The sequence below is a fragment of the Taudactylus pleione genome, unplaced genomic scaffold (genome assembly GCF_031769625.1).
Source record: "Taudactylus pleione unplaced genomic scaffold, aTauple2 ptg000312l, whole genome shotgun sequence".
NCBI lineage: Eukaryota > Metazoa > Chordata > Amphibia > Anura > Myobatrachidae > Taudactylus > Taudactylus pleione.
The window spans coordinates 3,265,619-3,287,655 of NW_028284713.1; the positions used below are offsets into that span (position 1 = coordinate 3,265,619).

At 40.5% G+C, this 22,037-nt stretch overlaps 1 protein-coding gene and 1 long non-coding RNA gene across 5 annotated transcripts in view; one reads left to right on the forward strand and one right to left on the reverse strand.

Moving 5' to 3' along the window:
• Window positions 1-13,012, forward strand: part of LOC148510717 (protocadherin-11 X-linked-like) — a 1,446,380-nt gene extending 1,433,368 nt beyond the window's left edge. For 3 of the 4 annotated variants that reach the window (XM_088442482.1, XM_088442483.1, XM_088442492.1), the window contains one exon: window positions 7,771-13,012. In XM_088442482.1, coding sequence (XP_088298608.1) covers window positions 7,771-8,159 — 389 coding nt within the window. In that variant the 3' untranslated portion in view covers window positions 8,160-13,012. Of the gene's footprint in view, window positions 1-6,074; window positions 6,152-7,770 lie in introns of those variants that run through there. The other variant, XM_088442485.1, reaches the window with a different exon arrangement.
• A 2,026-nt stretch (window positions 13,013-15,038) lies between these two features.
• Window positions 15,039-22,037, reverse strand: part of LOC148510718 (uncharacterized) — a 163,803-nt gene continuing 156,804 nt past the window's right edge. The window contains exon 4 of the long non-coding RNA XR_015869371.1: window positions 15,039-15,782. This is a non-coding gene — a long non-coding RNA (uncharacterized LOC148510718). The remainder of the gene's footprint in view (window positions 15,783-22,037) is intronic.

Consider the following 22,037-nt stretch of genomic DNA (forward strand, 5'->3'; position numbering starts at 1 on the left):
GGAATTAGAGCATTTCTCACTTATTTCATAGGAGGGTCATTTACATTTCCACCTGATCTGATGTCTCCGGTCTCTTACAAACCTCACGCAGCACATTGTGCTAATTTGCATGGCTATGTGTTTTCATAGCATCAGTTTGGGGATGATTTATGCTAGCAAATTCCCTGCTAATATATGCAAATATGATGCATAGCCATACATTACGCCCCCTTATGCCATTAACATATATCTGGCTCATGTAACACAAAATCACATAGAAAAGAAATTGCTTTCAGGAACAATTTGTTAGGTTTACTTTCATTTGCTAATACAAAGTGACGATTTGCTTCTCTAAATGAAAAAAAAAAATTGTATTTAATATTTGGCTGGAGAGATTTATAAAGTGGGATGAAATCTACAAAACAGTCTTCACTGTACATAAAATAAAATACATATTAAGCTTTAACACATGAGGAATTTATTCTCCATTAATGCATGAATAACATACATAGGTAGAACAGACAATGGTCAAGAGCATATGGCACTTTGGGTTATGATCTAACCGAAGTACTACTGGGCAGAAATGCCAGCTACTCTGTGCCAATGTAGTATTTTGTGTGTAGACAAATGATGTTTGTCAGTAAAATATTTTTTTGGTAGGAAAAGTGTGTGTGTGTGTGTGTGTGTGTGTGTGTGTGTGTGTGTGTGTGTGTGTGTGTGTGTGTGTGTGTGTGTGTGTATATTTATGATTTAAACTGAATTGACTAAATAGCGACTAGTTTGCGAAGTTAATGAGGTAATGGACAACCACTTCCAACGCATTTCGTCCTGAGACTTTGTCAAGGGGAAGTTGATGAAGTCCCACGACGAAATGCGTTGGGGGGTGGTTGTCCATTACCTCATGAACTTTGCAGAGAAATACTCTTTTCCATACATTCAGATAAGCTGCTATTTTTTATTACATATATCTCATATTTTTTTTAAGTGTACTATTGATTGCCTCTGGGTTTTAGCTATATGCGTTATTATCTTTTAAAATATATTTTAAAGGAAACACGTTCATGTTTTAGATGCTTACCTATATACTTGTTTTATTTTTTGTTTCTGAATAAAATGTGATGAGATATATATATATATATATATATATACACACACACACACACACACACATTTATTGCACATGCACTTTTTTACTCATATGGTTTATATATACCTCCTGACACATTCAGTAGTAAATGTTAATAGATTACACCTCCACTTAGCAAACTAGTCGCTATTTAGTCAATTCAGTTTAAATCCATTGTCTATCAATAATTTTACCAGTATTTCATTATTGACTTAGAGTGGATGCCAGAATATTTTAAGACTAAGTTTGCTACAATTTTAAACACTAAATTGTATATCATATATATATATATATATATATATATATAGATATAGATAGATATATATATATATATATATATTCTAAAAAGTTCCTCCAGCTCCTCATATAAGACAGTTAAGGGTCATGTGAGTGTGGATGGGTTACAGAGTCCTTCTCAGTGGCTTAATTGCTTGACTTGATAACTACTACGAATTGTCCAATCAATGTGCCCCATACAGCCTGCGCACATTGCACCTGTTCCGGAATATGAGGTTACCATGGTAAGCGCATATGGGTTGTAAATGAAATGCAGAAGATTTCACCCAGGTAGCAGGAATTGTGCAGTAGATGAGGCTTTAACCTGCAACTGGCTGCTTATAAGATAAATATAGTATGAATCTTACTGCATGAGTTTGATGGATGCGCTCTATTTACAAATACTGATGCATGTTGCATTGCCATGTTTTTGTTTTTTATCCATTTATGTTTAGTCTTTATATTTTGCAATATCATGATAAGTCCAACAATTACATTCTCTATTGGGGCCTCATCACAATGGGCGCTTCCAAGTTACAGCTGGCGAGAGCTGATTGCCTCTACTACTGTACTTGATGCAGAAAGAGACTTGATTTTATCTCCCCCTTTTATTTATTTCCAATAAGTCCTTAATTCCTATAGCAGATGTTCCTGATGTAGTTTATCATCATCACTGGTTCTGGTTTAGGTTATATTTGTACCAGTGCTGGTGATAGAGTTACCCTATTGCAGTTTCCAGTTTCTCACCGCAAAGTAATTATTATGGACACAATCCAACCATTTTTTTTATCCGATTAAATTATAAAACTTTGTTAAATCTTCTGTAAACTATGGACCTCATTCAGAGCCGCTCGCTATTTGCGGTTGTTCGTTCAAAAAAAAGGGGCTGGCTATTCAAATGAACCGTTCGCTCTTTGCGGTCTGTTCACGCCTCTATGTCTGAACGAGCGAGCAAAACTTGCGGTCGAAATTTTGAAAAATACGCCTCCTGGCCGCTCGCACCATACGTCATGTCCGCTATTTATTTGATTAATCGAGTAAAACGAACAGCGTATGACCTGCTCGCTATTCTTGTGGTTGATTTTTCCTACCACTATATTGCGAGCAGTTCTGACTATAAAACAACCAGGTGACGTGGTCGATGACGCTGCTGTATTAATTATGCACACCCTTAAAATGCCCGTTTTGACTTTTAAGCACGCCTGCGTTCTGAATTCCACTCCCCGTTTTCAAGCACCTTCCCCTGTTACCACCCACATACGCCTCCTCCTGTCACTCAAATTATCAGGCATTCGCTATTTAGCGAACTAACGATTTTCGGCCGCACTGACTGGTTCGCTCATGCGTATTACAAACCATACGCATGTGCAGATGTGCGAACATCGCTCGGAACGAACGAGCGGCCGCTTACGAGCGGCTCTGAATCAGGCCCTATGCACCATACACCAGCCTAGGGCATTGTGTATACTTTATCATTTTGGTTCTTCTTGGTACTATTACTATTGTAGTTATTATTAAAATCACGGACATCACTAAGATACCAAACTTTCTCTAGTAAGCATGAAGAGTGTGATCACTACAGTATGTATAGGGGTCGGTGCGGTGGGTGTATAGGTAATGTATACTGATATTTTATATAACTGACACTTATATTGTTTTATTGTCTTTATAAAGGTGAAATAGTTACTAGTGGGTCCTGTGACATTAATTCAGGAACCTGTGAATAACAAGTAGCTCTTGTACTGTGCAAGTAGCACAATCTCCATTCACCTCCATTAATGTAGCTCTACAATAATATGAAACCATTTTTTATTGTTTAAATTCATAACAGTCAAATGATTCTATGGTTTACAATATTCTTCCGACCATTCTGTTTCCTTTTAAGCCGCATACACGCTAGACCAGTGGTTCTCCAACTCAGTCCTCAGGATCCCACACAGGTCACATTTTCAAGGTCACCCAGCAGGTGCACAGGTGTAGTCATTACTCACTGACACAATTTAAGAGAGCCAAAAGTGGAGCTAGTTATTTCACTTGAGGAAACCTGGAAAACATGCACTGTTTGGGGTCCTGAGGACAGAGTTTGAGAACCTGTGCGCTAGACGATGTGTGTATGTGGCGATATAGTCAACGACAGGTCCCGGCAGGGGGTGCCGACAGACATCGGTAAGTGTAGACACACATAACGACGTCGGCCACAATGAACGACAGAGCGGGGCCATGCTGCATTTGGCAGCATGGCATCGTTAACGATATCCCCAGATTGAGCTGCATGTTCAGCTGACTGGGGATATCGTGAACAATTCACGGGAACACGCATCATTGGTCGTTCAGTTGATACACACTGGACATTATAAATGACGTTATCATTCATAAAAATAGTCTAGTGCGTATGAGCCTTTAGGGTTACAAACTAGATTTAGAACAGCACTAAGGTCCCTATTAACTACAATCTTCATTTAAAATGTGGTTGTAGTGTGACATTTTTGTCTAAATTTACATTGCGAATTTAGGAAATATCACATGTCCCTGCGAATCCTGTCCGCACACTTCTCACTGTATTTAAAAAAAAAAAAATACAGGGAGAGTGTGTCTGTGCATGCACCACTAGATACTGCAACCATCACCCACCCCGTGACCCCTCCCCCCGCTCAACTTACACTTTCCTTGGTAATCAGTGCTCCTGTGAGGTCCTCTCTCTGAGGCTCCGGTCAGCTGGTCTCCTGGGCCCTGCACTGTGACACCGGTCAGCTGCTGACCGAGGTCACAGCGCAGGTGCCTAGAGACCAGCTGACCTGAGCCTCAGAGAGAGGACCTCAACGGAGCACCAATCACCCTGGATGCATGTAGGTATTTTTTTTTACTTTTTTGCAGTGATCAGCTTGTTGTCTATTTAGACCACAAAGCTGATAACAGGGGGCCGGCTCCCGGCTCTGCTCTGCCTGTCAGGAGTCAGGGAACCGGGGGAAAACCCTAATAATGCCATCTCCAGGTGGGGTTATTATCACAGGGCTTCCCTTGGTATTTTTTCACAATATATTTTTAGTAAATCTCGGTAGATCACATTTCCCATTACAAGTATGGGAAATGCGATCTGCTTACTAATATGTGATTTAAAGGGATTTGTGTAATTTTTCACAAAAACTACTCCATTTGCACTTTAATAAATTTATGTGAAAAGCGTGTGAAAACACCCGTTTTCACATTATTTTAGTAAAAAATAATTTAAAAAAAATATGCCCCTAAGGGTTTAACTGTTTTACTGAGAAGAGCAACATTGTTTCAACAAATTAAAAGATGTAACCATAATATGTATTGCCTGCCAGGGTGTATAACTGTAAAAGTAACTACTTTTTCAAACACAATTCATCTTTGCAGCTTATTTACTAATCAAACTAATTATGCATAAAAAGCTTTTATTTTTATTTATTTTAGACCTGCCCTATAATTATGGGCCCATTCTTTATATTACTGACGTCTATAGAGACTTTGTTATACCCCTTTTACACTGGAGCTAAAACCCAGGTTATTGCAGGGTTAACCCAGGTAGCTCCTTGGTGTAAAAGGGGAGAGGGTTGGATTCCCGAGTCGAGTGACCCGGCAATCCAGCCCAGGTAACTTGCAGGGTTTAACACGGGACTAACCCGTGAAACCCTGCAGTGTGATCGATGCGCTCCGGGTCACGATGACCTGGAGCGTGCTGCATGCCGGCCAATTGGTCCGGCTTAAGTGGCGCTTGGAGATGATGTCATCTCCAAGCGTCCACTTCAACGCCGGAAAAGCAGGTCTATGCTGACCCGACTCCAGTGTGAATGGCGACGACTCTGGAATATCCTAGGTCGGCGCCGGCTAAATTCCCGGTCTGATCCGGATTGGAACCCTGTTCCAACTCCGAGTCAGACTTTATCGCAATATTTTTTTGAACAATTCAATTACAGCCAGTTAGTTGTACAAAAACACACAGAATCTGTGATAAGACGTATGTGTTTTTGTTGCCACAATCGAAAAACTGGAAATTTATTGTGGATTTTTTTTCCGTAGACTGCTGAGGTTCTGAAATAAAATAATAGCTGTGGTCGGGCTGACTTTGCAGCTAATTGTATAGCCCCGAGGGATCAATTAGCACGTGGTAAATTACTGCAGCTAATTGAATTCCCCCCTCGGAATCAGACCCTAAATCTACTAATCATACTAGTGTGAAAATTAAATTTATAACAGAAAATATACATGATCATCATCATACACTAACTTCTGAGAGGCATCTTGATTTGATTTGAAAGATACGGCTACCAGCTTTGAAATAAGGATTTTCCTTGAATTCTAGGTTACAGGAAAGGGAAAATCTGGCACTTTCAGTACCTTACCCCAATCCCCAGAATTTCTGTAGTGTACAGCAGAAACAGGCACTCTGTGATGTCATTACAGACTGGCAGATGACATCATTATGTACTGACTCTTCACCCTGCTCCCATGGCAACACACACTCACTGCTCTTTAGTAGGATCCTATTGAGTGTTATTTTTAAAGCCCTGAACCCCATAAGTGATAAGAACGTGTGGGACTCACCAATAGCACTTCAGGAGGTATATGTGGAGGTTGAGTCCCACTCATTGATAGCGCTGAAGGGGTTAAGGTATATTTAATCTTACAAACATAATAAAATATTGATAATGTTCCCCTTTAATCTTCATAGTGCAAAAAGTCTACCTGATTGCAAGCTTCCATCAAAGGCCGAGAGAGTGGTGAAACTGCTGTACTTCAAGACTCCTGAAGGATTCAAGCTCCTGACTTAATTAGAGCATTCTAAATCTTTTACTATGAATTATTTATTTTACAGCTCAAAAATAATCAATATTTTTTAGTGTACACCACAAGGAGTAAAAAATTTAAAATTGAAATTTTTTTCTTATTTCAGTAAAGTACATTATTCAGCTTTTACATCAAGATGACTCAAGGTGCAAAATTCATTCAGAATTTTTTTATATATATATATATATATATATATATATATATATACACACACAGTATATAGCTATTTGTCACATTAACTATGACATAATGTCCTGTCCTGGGAAAAAATTAATTTTCCATAAGATAAGTTTTATTTTAAAGTACCTTTTGAGTGTCTTTTCTAAATACTATATACACAGTATGTGTAAACAGAAAAAATAAATATATATATATATATATATATATATATATATGAGAAATTGTTTTTATATAGCTCCATCAACAGTTCCTGAACCTATTTTAACAGAAAAATGTTTTTCATATACTGGTTTTTCAATCCACTTTCCAATCCCTATCTGACAGGGCTGCAAATAAAGGTTTTTTTAAAGGCAAATTTGTTAAACATTATAAGTTATTTACAGTAACTGGGTGAGGTTCCCTGATGTACTCACTGTTAATGCGTTTCATATGTCTATCCAGATTTCTTCAGGGCATGTGTCCACTTTGAAAACATCCCATATAAATTACACTGACTTCCCTATTCCTAATGGGGAGTTTAAAGTATAATGATTAAGTCATACATTTCACATATAATTCAATTATTACAGATCACTAATTAAATTTTATTATAGGCTGAATTATACAGGGTTCAAAATGAAAACCAAGATGACCAAAAGGATATATTTAATTTTAACTCACTCACCCTTCAAATTGTATTGTTGTTGCCAAGGAGGTTTTCTGTCTGGTTATTTTCCTGAATTTTCATTTAATTATTTTTTTTATCTGACATTAGATATAAGGTTGGCACATTTGTTACATGGGTCCATAAAAAATATGAATTAAAAAACCCTTTCTGATGCTTTTAAGGTTTTATCCCTTTTGTTTAAATCTAGTAAGAGCTTCCCTCAGTCATCATATTGGAACAATTGTTTTTAATTTGGGGGAACTTTAAATGGCTTCAAAACAATAATCTTTGTCACTAGTAATTCTCAGTTGCAGCTTTGCCCTTATTACAGTCTGATGCAACTATGACGGATTATAATAAAGGCCCATTCTTATAATCTAGACAATGTAAAAGTGGAGAATGCAAAACACAATACTAAATTTTTTTCTATATAAATATTAAAATTATAATATGCAGTGAATACAGTCATTGTCGACCTACTGACCACATACCGAAATTAAATATAATTGAAAATTTGCAGGAAACTAAAATTGAGTGTATGTTTTTTTTTCATTCCATTTACACTCTTCCAAAAAAATGCTGGTTCTTGGGTCTGAAAACCCACGGCATTCTAAACCTCATGCATCGCTGGCCTACAGGCAAATACAATCTAAAATGTCACAGTTTTATTGAATTGATTTTAAAGACAATAACTAAAAACGATTGTATAGAATTGATGTAATCGGAAAACACTGTTTTTTTTTGTCTTTTTCAGCAATTGAAGTCAATCTTCAGAAAGCGCTAACAGAAGCCTCCGAAACCTGCACTCAAGAATGCCTGATCTTAGGCCACTCCGACAACTGCTGGATGCCTCAATTATTGACCCAATACGAACAGTCAAACCCACCTTTGCCATCGTTTGGTGGCTTCCAGCAAGGGTGGGGGAGAGGGAGCAGACCAGACGGAGTCCACACCCTTGGAAGACCTCTGCCCAAGGAAGATATCGACAAAGGAGCATCTCGCCCCCAGTTTTACAACACATGCGAGAGACATTGTACCATTGAAGATCCTGTCAAAGTTATCCCTTTGGCAAATTTCACCCCATGTCCGCAACCACCTGGTTCAGGGAGCAGTTCTATCTATGTACACGAGCACCAGCTCTAAAAATGTAACTAGCAGTTATTTTTTGTGAATACTTGTGTGTCATATGTACATAGTCACAGCTTTAATCACTCATAAACGCAAGAGTAATATACAGGAGTGTGAAATGATATGTATAGGAGCCAACATGCAATGACTGAAATCAGACTAATGTCAATATTTCATTCTCTCTTGGCAGAGATTACCAATGGTATTTAACCAGCTCTGGTTCAATCATAAAATCCTTTGGATGTTGCTCCCTCTGTCCTGCCTTATTTCTGTGAAAGCCACTCCAAAAGATCATTCACAAAATGACAAGAGATGATTTTCTATTCATTACATTGGTACATACATACACACCTAGGAATGCACTTTCCCATAAAAGTGCACCCGGAAGAGCAAAAGACTAAAATATTATACAATGTCTCCTAATTACCTAAAATTGTAATTATTTTGAGGGGAGGTAGACGCTTTTGCCACAGGGATATAAAAAGCAGAGTTGGGCGGCTTTGGTTCCCAGAGAACAGACAACAACCGAATTTAAGGGTTCCGAGTCAGAGTTCGGAATCACTTTAAATCCAGATCCAAAACCAAAACACGGGGCTCGGCGCACATCTCTAATGAAAAGAGCAGCTTCTTCAACTCCCTGGATCTCATAAAAATAATCTATTCACACAATTTGAAATCTCGATTTTGCATATTGGTGAATAACTAGGCATATCAGTGCAAGGAATGCCTCTGATCCATCCAATTGCTCCCTACAAAAAATATACACTTGCCTACACCTTCACAAGCTGCCATCTTGATGTGCAAATCCATACACTTCACCCAGGCACTCAAAAATAGACGTGTGATGTCACAGACCAATATCTGTGTTGCACTCTCTCTAAATGGTCTTTACAGACCTTAAATAAAAAACCCAGACAAGAGCAATGCTACAGCACACATTTTTTATAACTACACAACTACATTTATATTGCTGACAATAGGGGGGGGGGCAATACCATTACATTCTTCTGCATTATCACCCCCTCACCCTTCACTATGCAGACCTACCCACTGCCAACATAGGGGAGAATTCAATTCAACGCGATGTTGAATAGCCACAGGAGGGAGCTCCGGCAGCTATTCAATACACCGCGCTGTTTGGGCACGCTAAGAATTTCTTATCGCACCCCCCTGGGGATGCGAGGAGAAATCCGACCAAAGTGCCGGGCACGTAGCTATTTTTCTGCTTAGCACGGCGCTAGAAGACGCACGCCCGGCCCGAGAATGCCGGTTACCGCGCCTTAACACCCTTGTTAAAATGTGATAACCAGCGTTCTCTGACCACACAGCGCACTGAAATGAATAGCTCCGGGAGCTTGCTCCCGACGCTATTCAATTCGCGTTGAATTGAATCGCCCCCATAATGTCATATCACAAATCAGCAAAAGCTGAAACTGTAAATCTGTTATCTGGTAAAAATTTCTGCCAGACGGACCTCAGAAGACTGTACATCCATCTGATAGCGACCAATCTATCCTCACCCAAAAATTTTAATTTCTGCAACCACAACGAAAATAGCAGAGAAAATATTTAAACTTTTTTATTTTTTTTACATTATTGACATTCCTCAAATTTCACACATTCTTGTAAATACATAAATATTTCACACGTATCTGCTCAATAAACCCTGGATTCTTAGTACAAAATTGATAAAACGTGTAATAGCATTATAATATATAGTAGGATATGGTAAATTTTTATGATTCCGATAGTTTTACGTTACACGACTATTACTGAGTCCCCAAGGAATATGATAGCTTCTAGTATTCATACATGTATGGATGAGGTAGGGCAACATATTTGTCACAATTTAGTTCGTATATTGTATATAGTACATTTTTCTTTTCCCTTGTGTAGCGCATACAAAAGTCAAGGATTAAGCCGGTAACAGCATACCATCAAACTAGTCTGTTGTTAACAAGCTTTTAGTTTTAGAAGTTGACACAACGTAAATAAAAAATAAAAAATAAAAAAAAAGTCACATTTGATGGTTTGGAGAAACAGGTGTCATTCTTGTTCACAATTTTTTCTGTGCTTGAACTAAAATGTCTTTGCTTTGCATAACGTGCGAGAGATTATATATATATATATATATATATAGATATAAATAAACCAAGAATGCTAATTAGTTGTTATTTCGTGGACACTGATGCACAGAATTATATTAAAGCTTTTGCCAATAAATTATTTCATTTTCAAGTCATCGATTTTATTATAGACTCAACAGTCCACAGTTTTCATACCCACATGGTTGCTGCCAGGAAAAGTATCCCCGGAGACTCCATTAGCCCCTTCACTGCGGGGGAAATCGTTAGCTTAGTGCTAAACTGTGTAACGTTACCGTCCCTTTGTCATCTGGGAAAAAGAACTGCAACCACTTCCGGTGCAGGGTTGGTAATACACATTATGTCGTTGTTAGTCAGTGATTGTGCTATAATAAAAATGTATGCAAATCAGCCAACAAAACAAAACGAAACGCAGCCCGGTCCACCAAAATCACTACCTAACCTGATTTATATTTTGACCAAATTGGAAATTTGCCTAGTGGTTTTAAAAAATAAACCTGCTCTAGATACAAAATAACTGTTACCCCTCCCCCCACAACACACACACAAGTGCACCACCCCCCCAAAAAAAATGAGGACACACACAAGTGCACCACCCCCCCCCCAAAAAAAAAAAAATGAGGACTGTAAGTAGGTATGGCAAATAAGGGATCATGGCTGGGTTGGCTTAGAGAGGAACAATAGGGAGTAAACCTATAGGCAGCACTACTGTCGGCAATCCCACCACCAGGTGAAGCTTGTATGGGCTCTAGACCTGGTATCACAATGGAGCCTCCAGCATATTAGCCGTAACCACATATAAAAGTCTCTCTTCGATATAATATTACTGATCACCATAGACTTCATTATATACTTCTGCAGGAAATACTGAAATATATTGGGCCGTGCAGTGAACTATTTGACTGAGTCAAAAAGGAGAGAACAGACACAACACATCTGCAATGGGGCACTGAGGGTTTGTGGGGTAGTGGGTACCACTTACCTGTGGCCAGGCAGGTGGGGGGGGGGGGCCCGGTCAGCTGCTGGACACTGTATAGCACATAGGGCAGTGAGTGAGGGGAGACTGCTTCTGCTCACAGCAGCAGTCCCTATCTCTTGCCACCAGACACGCCATCGGGGAGTAGAAGGCAGAAGAAAAGTGCTACAGGTGGGAGTAATCTCATTGAATACCTTCCCCCCCCCCACACACACCTGGAGCTGCCCCTGTGCTGGCCAGACAAGTTTAAAAAAAAAAAAAAAAAAAATTCTGGTGGGGGTATAACCGTGCCTCCCAGATTTGGCCACCCACTCCACCCAGTACCCGTACACATACCCATCTGAGCTCTTAATGGCCTGTTATCAGATGCCGGGAACCTGCTTAGGTTGCCTTGTGGGTAATTTGCTGCCTGGTCTGCAGTCGTACAATAACCAGCTTATCACACCTATAGTACCTTTAAGAATATCCAATGTCAATAATAAGACAGTAAAGTATACCAAAGGGAGAGTAGTAGGTATTGCTTTCCAATTGTTGCTGATGGGGGAGATGTATCAATACTTGGAGAAAGATAAAAGTGGAGAATTTGCCCAAAGTAACCCATTTTTTTTTCTAAACGCATTCTTAATTTATACACCACCCAAGAGAGTAAACCCTCGCGCGTCAAAACCGATTCAGGCAGTAGAAGACTACATCACCAGGCCCCGTTACAAAAATGTGGAGGGTAGGAGGCTGCGATGTACTGTAGTCCATCCTCCCACAAAGCCCTGTTTTGGGTCACTGCACTTGCACCAAGGTGACAGAGGGTGGAGGCAGTGGGGGAAACTGCTGGCATTGTGCAGTGCGCAGAAAGTATGTGCACCAGGTCATTCTCAGGGCCTGTAGCCACTGTAGCCATCCGCAACGTCAGGACTCCTTCCACCAGAGACACAGGATGTGGCTTTTTGATAAAATGAAATTAATCAGAACTTATGCATCCATATGACATCCCAACGTGCTCCCAGCCCTGCGATTTCCCTAGCTTGCATCCTACAGATTGACTCATCCAGTGACATTTTCAGGGGATAAACAGATCACTCAAACCATGTTGTACTTAAGGTCTCACACGCCGAGAATACAGAAGTGCTGATTGGTAGGCTTTCCGTGTAAGCTTCATCATGTAATCTAACAATGTCATTTACAAACAGATCTGGTGTAAAACGCTGTAATTTTTCTGCTTGTTCGCTTTTAGGAAGTTTCCACTTGTGGAAGGGATCCAGGTGACTGCTGGAGTAGCCTTAGTATCTCTGTGCCCAGCAAATATCAGTAGAACTGACATTTTTTTTTTATATTGTCCCCAATGTATTTTCTTAAATAAAAATGTTTTTCAATGTGCAAAAAGGAAAAAAAAAAAACCTTCACTCATGACTGTATGGTGGTGGTTCAGTATGCAAACCTGAAGATCTACAGTATAATAAAAGTGTGTTTTATCCTCTCTCTCTTTTCATATAAATATATACAGTACGAATCTCCTGTGGCACAAAGTTGCATGTGTTACCTAGACATAAATGTTAGTTCTTCCGAGACTTGAATACATTATCTGTAATCTTCACTTCGGATGTCATGTTACCTTTTTAACTGTGTTTCTATGTCAGCAATAACTAAATGTTCAAAATGTTACATAGGCGTTCCTGAACCGATCTCATTCAGAGTCTTTATTATTTAAGAGTAACACCGTAAATGAGAATGATTTTGTGTTGATGGTGAATAAAATTGCTACAATTGCAACCTTTAGGAAGTAGAGTCTACTGTACTGTATGTAACTAACAATTCAAGTAAGATTGGTCTCTTGTCTGCTTGTTTTATTTTATGTTCAAAAATCTATAAATGTTAGGATCATGATATAGGGGTTTATTTAGGAAGTGTGGGGTTGTAAAAGCTGACACTATTGTTCATGTTTATGCTCAATAATTAAAAGGGCAGCGCTATTACTAGCAAGACGCCGCTAGCAAGACACGACTAGTATCAGCGCTGACCTTATAATTATTGAGCAAGAACAGAAGTGTTGAGTTTTACAACCGGACACTTTGTAAATAAACCCCATAGTGTAAAATATATGGAATATTAGAACATTTAGGGGTCTATCCAGCAATGATTTTTTTACTATGATTTCTGTATTTTTGTATGTAAATCCCCTATTCAGCAATGGAATAATGGAGAAGAAAACACAATTATCTTCTCCATGAATTCCCATCTGGCAGAGTATCGCAGTGTAGGGATCACCCATTAATCTCTCCAGTGTTTTAACGCTTTTTGCCATTCAGCAAAGCAAAAAGCGTTAAATGACTCGAAAAATCCTTACTTTATATAACGCCATCTCAGAATTTACATAAAATTCCCCGAAAACTGCAGGGACAGAGGGCAAATCTCCCATAAATCCCTGCAGCATCTTGTAACTCCGCCCAGTCTCCGTCCCTGATTTGCGGTGACTGCCAACGGGAAATTCACTCTAGAGTTGGGGTGGGCAATAAGCAGCCCCCCAGCTGTTGAATTACTACACATCCCAGCATGCCTTGCCACAGTTTTGCTATTTGGCCATGCTAAAACTGTTCCAAGGCATGCTGGGAATTGCGCTCATTGCCCACCCCTGCTCTAGAGCCTGTTAAACCTGTCGAAATTGATTGGTATATGTATACAGGCTTTATACTAGCCTGTATACGTTTATATTTATGTGCCATTATATTTAAAATGTATATATCATTTTTAAATATAAAAGCAGATAAATATACATGTATACAGGCTAATATAAAGCCTGTGTACACAAGTCAATCAATTTGGACAGGCTGGAGTTGTATCTGCTCTTCTGCGGTCACCTCAAAGCCGACCCAGCTATGTGCACTACTGCGTCCTACTCAGAATCAGGCCCTGCAGATCAAGCCTATGCTTATGTATGGAATTTAAACAATATATGTGGAATCCTGTTATCCAGAAGGTTCTGGAGTCCAGTGAGGAAAGAAATAAAGCAATCTACTGTATCGGTGATTTTCTGTAAGTTCTGCCAAACAATTTAATGATCAAAAAGGTGGGGACATTGGGGGTAATGTCAGGGCCTGCGTCATGCAGGTTGGTTTTGCATTTGAATACCGCAGGCTATTACATCTCCCACCCCCTCCCCTCAATAATAATGGATTTTAGGCAAGGTGCTCCAAATTACAGCTAAAACCCCTTCCTGGAAATTTCCATGCCTCAAGAATTCAGAATAATAGAACCATATTTGGCTTGTACTGTATGGAGGGCCGCTATCAGGGGGGGACTGCCATGCCTGTAGTCCCAGGCCCATAGAGAGAGGGGGCCCGGATGCCAGCATTAATGGATGGTCATTATTATATCTGCAGCTATGGAGAAGACAGGCAGCATTCCAATTAAGTAGCCAGCCGCGAGTCAATTAGAGCTCGCGAAACGGCAGCCAATCAGGAGTGGCCGCTCCTGATTGGTTGTCATTCTGCAAGCAGCCAATCAGCAGTGGCCGCTCCTGATTGGCTGCCGGTCCGCGAGCTGTGATTGGCTCACGGCCAGTGCCATATTTGAAGTGCCACCGTCTGACGCTTTCTAGCTGGCTGCCGATGCATAACTGCACTGCTGGGGCCCTGCTACCTGGGCCCCCGCTCTCTCCGGACCAGCTGAAGTAAGTACATAGGTCCTCATAATGCAGCTAGCCTTTCACTGAGCGTCCATTCCCCCCACTCCCAAGTCCAGACAGCCTCCCCTGCCTTGTGCCTCTCCCCTACTCCTAACAGCCCTCCCTCCCCTGTGCCTCACCCCTACTCCAGCCTTTCCTACCCTGCCCCCCTCAATAAGGTTCAGCCTTCCCTGCCCTATGCTCTCCCCAAGGGGGGCCCTGCCTGTTTTATTAGTAACGGGCCCCACAATTTCTGGTGGCAGCCCTGACTGTATGTATGGTTGCATAAATGTGTTTCCATTGCATCATAGTGTACACAAACCTACACGAATTTCGGTACTGGAGCAATACTGAGTAGAAGATATAGAAGGAAGACATTCATGTCCAAAGAATAACAATTATTATTTATAAGTAAACAAATAGTAAGTGAGAATTTAATTCGTTTTGGGTTGGTTGGATCCTTTGGGCAACAGAACATGAGGAAAAAAAAGGCAGGAAGGGGTAAGTTCAAGGGAACACACACTAAATAGCTATCACCCTTATGTGCATGAATACATATATTTGTCTATGTCCCTAATTAGTGGACATGTGAACAATAAGCGCAAAATCCAAATCACATTTATGACATCATTTTCTGACATCATTGTAAACAAAATAAAACCTGCAATCTCGGGTCCCAATGATGTAAATCTGTCTCTGACAACAGACGATTTACCAAAGCTACACATTATACATTTAGTTATAGATTGAAGTATTAGAGACTTTTTCTGCTAGAAGAGAACTACAGTAGGTAACATGCTGCATCAGAGAATGGTGGAGAGGATTCCATATTACACGCATCATAGACATCTTGCAACAATTCCAGGTTGGAGTGTCTTCAGATTGAGGGTCATTTAATGGCTCTAATTGCAACAGAAAAATTTGTATTAAAAAAATTAAATAAATAGACTATGTGGAGACATAACTAAAGCAGAAATAAACTACATTGCGGTAATCTGGTTAATATCTGCAAGTGATTAAAAAATTAAGAACAATTTTTTGAAGCCGGTATCCCGATTTGTTGCTATTTTTGGGATGTTGACATAACTCAATAATGAGCAACAGGAGTCTATCAAGAGCTTCATTATCCAACAAAGAATGGATTTAACCTGCTACTGTAAACTTGGTTCATCGTTCATAGTACATGGACATAGTTCCATTTGGAACTGATGGAGCTTAATGATGTCTGTAAGGCCCCTTGGAAAGATCGAGGGTAAAATATAAATAATATCATTACTCTCAATAAAAGAATATCCGGAAATTACAAATGGAAGAAAATGGAACTTATACAATTGTTCTAAACATACAAGTAAAACCAAAACGTCATTTTGTTGAAATGTAAAAAAACAAATCTAAACCATAGTCTTCAATATCCAGCAGTTTTCAGGTGCCAGCCTGGTCAAGACAGTGTGGGCAGTTTAGGAATAGTCACGCTATAATGTCCGCCCAGCACAAGATCATTGAAGTCTGAAGCCTACACAACCTACACCTGAGCCTTCAGACACCTCCTATTGAATAGTCACATGCAGAAGGTATTGAAAGAAATCTGCAAAATTAATTCAGCTTATAATCAAATAATGTGACTGGTTCACTTTTACCTTGCTACTGTTGTTCCACCTCAAACTCACGTGTATATACAGTACCAGGTATAGTAGTGATCATGTAGGCAGGACCTTGCTGTCTCATACACAATTGGGCTTCCTTAGATCAAGGATAAAACTCATTTAATCAGTAAACAAAAGTATTCCTGACATTAAAGGTGACTTGTACAGCACTTGTGGCTGCTCACTGTCCCATTGAAAGAAAATGGGTCAACCAGCTCCCGAGCACCAACTGTGCCATGTGTTTCTAATTCTTCATTGAGCTAATGGTTCCCAGAAATTGTTCTGACAGATAACACAACCCCTACACTGATCATATATTTCCCATTGGTCAGTATTAAATTATTTTGATGACTAGTTAAGGGACCCGGCGTATACAGTTCTAAGTCTGTTTTGTCTCTCTGCATTGGAAGCCATTGGAGGCCCGCGCTTACTGGCTACCACTGCGTATGTATGTAGGAGATGGGACAGACCGTAGCAGATTATTATATAAATATATTCACAAATACAATATACAATAATATTTATTCCCTAGATTTTAAAATGTCTAAGCACAATGTAGAATCTGAAATCTGTTTAAAAAAATTGTACCAAATCTTCTACAGAATACTTTCCTTAAAAGTGAACGAGCCCATCCTCCCCTCCCTTTCACTCCTTTGTATGCCCAAACACTTCCATAGATCTGGTTCTCTATTACACTCTTACTAAAGTGCCTAATACATCACATGTGTGGCTGTTCTAAAGCCTGCAATGCTCTGAGACTCAAATTCTTCTAGGATCCTACTTGTCCATCCAATTGACTATATCCCACATGTCAATATGTACATTATATATTGCGGGACGCATGCCATTCTTCCTCTAAATGTAAAGATAGTTCCATTACTTATTGATGTAAATGGTAGACAGCCATGGAATTTACATCACCGTTCTATTAAATAAACTTGGAATGTAGTGGATACACAGTACATTGTAGATACTTTACAACAACAAAAAAGTTATGAAAATTTAGATTTTGTACTACATCTAAATGAAATAACTATGGATCGAATTGATTTGTAATTTGTTTGTGACATAATATAAATGTATTCAATTAATAGAGATCAATTGGCATAACTACATGGAATATACTGTATATACTGTAGGCAGTGTATCACACGTCATAACAAGTCCAGATTATGGTTAGCCTGATGAAGTGAAGTCACCTGTAAACGTGAAACGCGCAGTTTAGGTGTTCAGCAGCAGGTTGACCGTTTTGAGCAACACACTCTCCTGAATACAACATTAAGCTTTATTTATTGTTAACTGCTTATTCTATCATAATTCACCAAAACATCATATTTGTCTTATTTATTTTACTAAACACAAGAGGTAGAAAATATATTTCTTTTTGATCAATGGGTAGGATATTCTGACCCAGAGAATTCAACAGGATCCATGAACACATTGGTAAACACGCTGAACCAGAATTACACTTTGAGCTACAGTAAAGTGATTTAGTGATGAGACCTGAACAATTCAGCCCTGGGAAGTTAATCTGAAATAAAGAGGACAAAGATGGTCTACGACCTGTATTGACAAATTATCCCCTGTATGCATGTATCTGTTACTATAAAACGTCTATGTGAGCTTCTGAAATTGTTGTGGGCCCGGGGTGGAGATAGGAGCAGACTTAAATGAAAAAGTGGAGTTTTTAATAAGTGACTTAGAAGACATGGGAATGGCAAAATAAAAAGTCCAGGTATAGCACTAAAGTGCACTTGATAACTGTAGTGGGGGTTAATGAGAAAATGTCCAGATAGTGACAGGCAGGAACAGTCCAGTAAATAAGTATGGTGAGCTGAAACAGAATGCAGGTATGATGAGCTGTAACTGATGCAGGCAGGGGATGTGAAGTCCAGCTGGGAGTGAAAGGAGGCAAGGTGCAGGGAAACAGCAGTTTCAGGTACTCAGGCAGGTGAAAAGGTATGTGGAGGGTGCTGGGTAAATCCAGCAGGTTGGAGCAGGCAAGGTTCAGGCTAGTAGCATAAACAGACAGGCAGGTAAGGCACAGGTACTCTCTCTCTCAGCCGCAGCTGAGAAACACGTTGCACTGGCAAAGGAAGGAAGGCTCTGGACCTTCCTAAATACTCAGTGCCACGCTGTGACTGGCTGGAATGAGCACATGACCTACAAGGATTGGACAGCCGGAATCACATGGCCGCAGGCAAGATGGCGGTGCCCATGCCAACTGAATGGAACCACCGCCAGACCTCACCAGGCCTAGTGACAATGTGCCCGCACAGAACCATGTGCAGCCAATGCCCCTCACCAAACACCAGCACCGCTGCCAGAGACCCCCCGCCATAACGACCTCACAGCTAAAACCCGGTGACTACCGTGCCGAGAAACCCTGGCCGTGACAGTCTATATTTTTGACTCTTAAAAGCAAGAGTTGTTTAGCTGTGAACTAAAACGCACAAAGTAGCTATATGGATTTTCAGCAAAATAAAAGTAGCAAAAAGTAAAAAATTGAAAATAAAAATATTTAAGTTTTACTTAGAAAGTAGAAAATATTTTTGAAAGTTACTTAACAAAAAATTTAAAAATATTAAATTTGACACCGTTTTAGACAACCATGTTTGACAGTAGTAGGGCGCCCCGACTCTGCCTGACGAGGGTGTCGCATGTTTGTCCGTGATACTGCTATCTACTCAGTCAGTGCCCTCATATACCACATACGCCCACTGTGGTTCTGCCTTGTGCAATACTGTACAGTATATTACATTACATGACATTTACACATTTTATAGACCAATAATTAAGAGCAACACAAAACCACTGCACACAGATTTCCTGCCCTGAAGTACTTAGTCACCAATACTTGATGACCATGTATGGGTTTAGTGCAAGCAAGACTAGTTAGAGCAATGGATTAGTTGCTGGAAATACTGTACACAGCACATTTGTTTCACTATAGTCGTGCCTTGTTATCAAATAAGCTATTTAATATTGCACGTTATTTAACATCAGTTTGCAAAAGATAAATCATGGAACAGTTTCAAAATGTCAAAGCCCCAGTCAGCAGTATTGCTGCAATATAACACTTTCTTGGGGAAGGTTTGTTCACAATAACTCGCTCAGCAATCTGAGACTCTGACAAGAATTAATGTGTTCGCTCGCACTGTTAGAATGCCATCGATTGTGCGAAGTAAACAGTATGTCATTTTCTGTTTTTTTTTTTATTTTTTTTTGGTTCTGATACAATACAATACAATTTTATCAGAAATCTAAACCCACAAATAAATTACTGACAAAAAATAATATTTTAATTAGCATTTTTGGGAACTTACTAAAACAATTAAATGTGAATGTGTAAAAAACAGATATTGTAGGTTGTATATTATGCAACTAACCATGTTATTTATCAAGATTCATAGAAAATATAAGAAGCGCATTACATAACATACAAACATAAATAAAATTAGCCAAAATATATTATTTGCTGGAGCCAGAACTGTGCTACACTATTATACTATAAAGTGAAAGTGGACGATAGGGAAGCCAATCCCGCCTAATTTTTTCAATACCGGGACTCGGGATTCCCAGGATTAAGGGCCTGATTCAGACCCGCTCACGAGCGCATAGCCCCGAAGAGAGTGAGAAATCACTTGCTCCGGGGCTCACAACAAAACGGGGCGGCTGTCGATGTTGATCGACAGCTCGCCCCGTATTGTAGATGGGGAGGAGGGGTGGCTGTACAAACGGAGGCGTTCCCGAATAAGACTTTCACGGACCCCTCAGCCACCCCAGCACCACACTTAGAAAGAAAAAAAAACATTCAGTTGGCTTCAGCAAATAGTCCACTTGCAGTGCCTGCAGCACAGTGTGAGAGAGTACAGACAGACCAGCCCAGGAACTCACTTCAATGACGCAGCAGGTACCCAGTGACTGTGGCGACTAACTGTGACAGTCCAACCAATCCCAGTCCTCCTTGCTCCTTGCCTGAGAATTGCACGCAGGCTATAGATATATGATGTATGCACGCAGGCTATAGATATATGATGTATGCACACAGGCTATAGATATATGCACGCAGGCTATAGATATATGATGTATGCACGCAGGCTATAGATATATGATGTGTGTACACAGGCAATAAATATGATGTATGCACGCAGGCAGCTTTGCAATTGCGATCCTTGCAGATATGGTAATGTAGCTGTGTCGTCCAATGCATAACATCGTCCGGCTAAGGTGACCCATGGGGTCACACTGCCGGCCGCCGCAGATGAGAGGAAGAGGCCAGGAAATCTCCATCAGCTGACGGAGATCCTGGCCTCTTCCCTCTCCCACAACAGTGGCGACACACCTCCATTTCAGGTGACTGAGGCCATCGCCACACCCACTCCACCCACAAACAGCAGCAGAATGTCAATCACTGCCAGTCTGCAAACGGGATCGCATACCCATTCCGCACATGCGCAGAACAGGTCATGTGTCTGTGCAGATTCCCAAACACTGCTGCCTAATCCTAACCCTCCCCCTAACCCTGCTAGTTACCTTCATTCATTCCGGCGGTCGGGATGCTGGTGTTGGGATTCTAACAAGTGTTGGGATTTCGGGGTCGGCATCCTGACCACCAGAATCCCAGCGGTTGGGATAGTGTCTGCATCCTGCCCCCTCTACATAAAAACAGCTCTAAAAGGCAAAACTGTACCACTAATGGGATCCTTCTTCAGTACTGTATGTTCCAATGTTTAATCAGAATATTCTCAATTCTATAAAGATCTCTACTATACTTGGGCTGTAGCTGACATCCCGGGAGTTGTGATACCAGTGCTCAGAATACTGGCACAAGAATCCCAACAGTAAGCATTAGGGTTGTGGAGGGGGGGGGGTAGGGACAGGCTGCGGGGGGAGGGTTAGGGCTACTTACCTTTGGGCATCAGTATTATGACTGATGGCATTCCCATACCCAACCCCTATACTTCGTGGTAAAGGCTCTATTTAAATAGTTATCTTCTCTGTTATACTTTTTATCCTTGTAAGTTAATCAGCGGCAACTTTTTACCTGTCCTCATGGGGGGAGGGGGGGGTTGTAATTGTGCGCGTGCGCAGGATCGCAACCCCGAGCATAGGCACAGATGAACCAGCTGCCCAGCATCCCCAAGAAACCGGTAAGGGCTGTAGTAATAGCAGGGAGTGGCTTCTCTCTGCTATCGCTGTCTGAACTGCAAGTCCCAGGGGGACAGAGCACCTCCCCTTGGGGTTGCCTGCCCGGCTATGATTAGCAGGGAGCACTTCCAATGGGAAGTCACTGCCACTGATTGGCAGTCCCTGTGGGTGGCGGATTTTACTGGGGGGGGGGACTGAAGTCCAAAGTAAAATCCGCCACGGATGTTAATAGAGACTCACAATTCATTTCCTGAGCTCTGCTGTAAACGCATTCAATAGTAGTGTGGTTATTTTATCTCTAGGAACCTCTTAGTATTTCTGCTACAAATTCTCTGTAGTCTAATGACTTGTAAAGCAGTATAT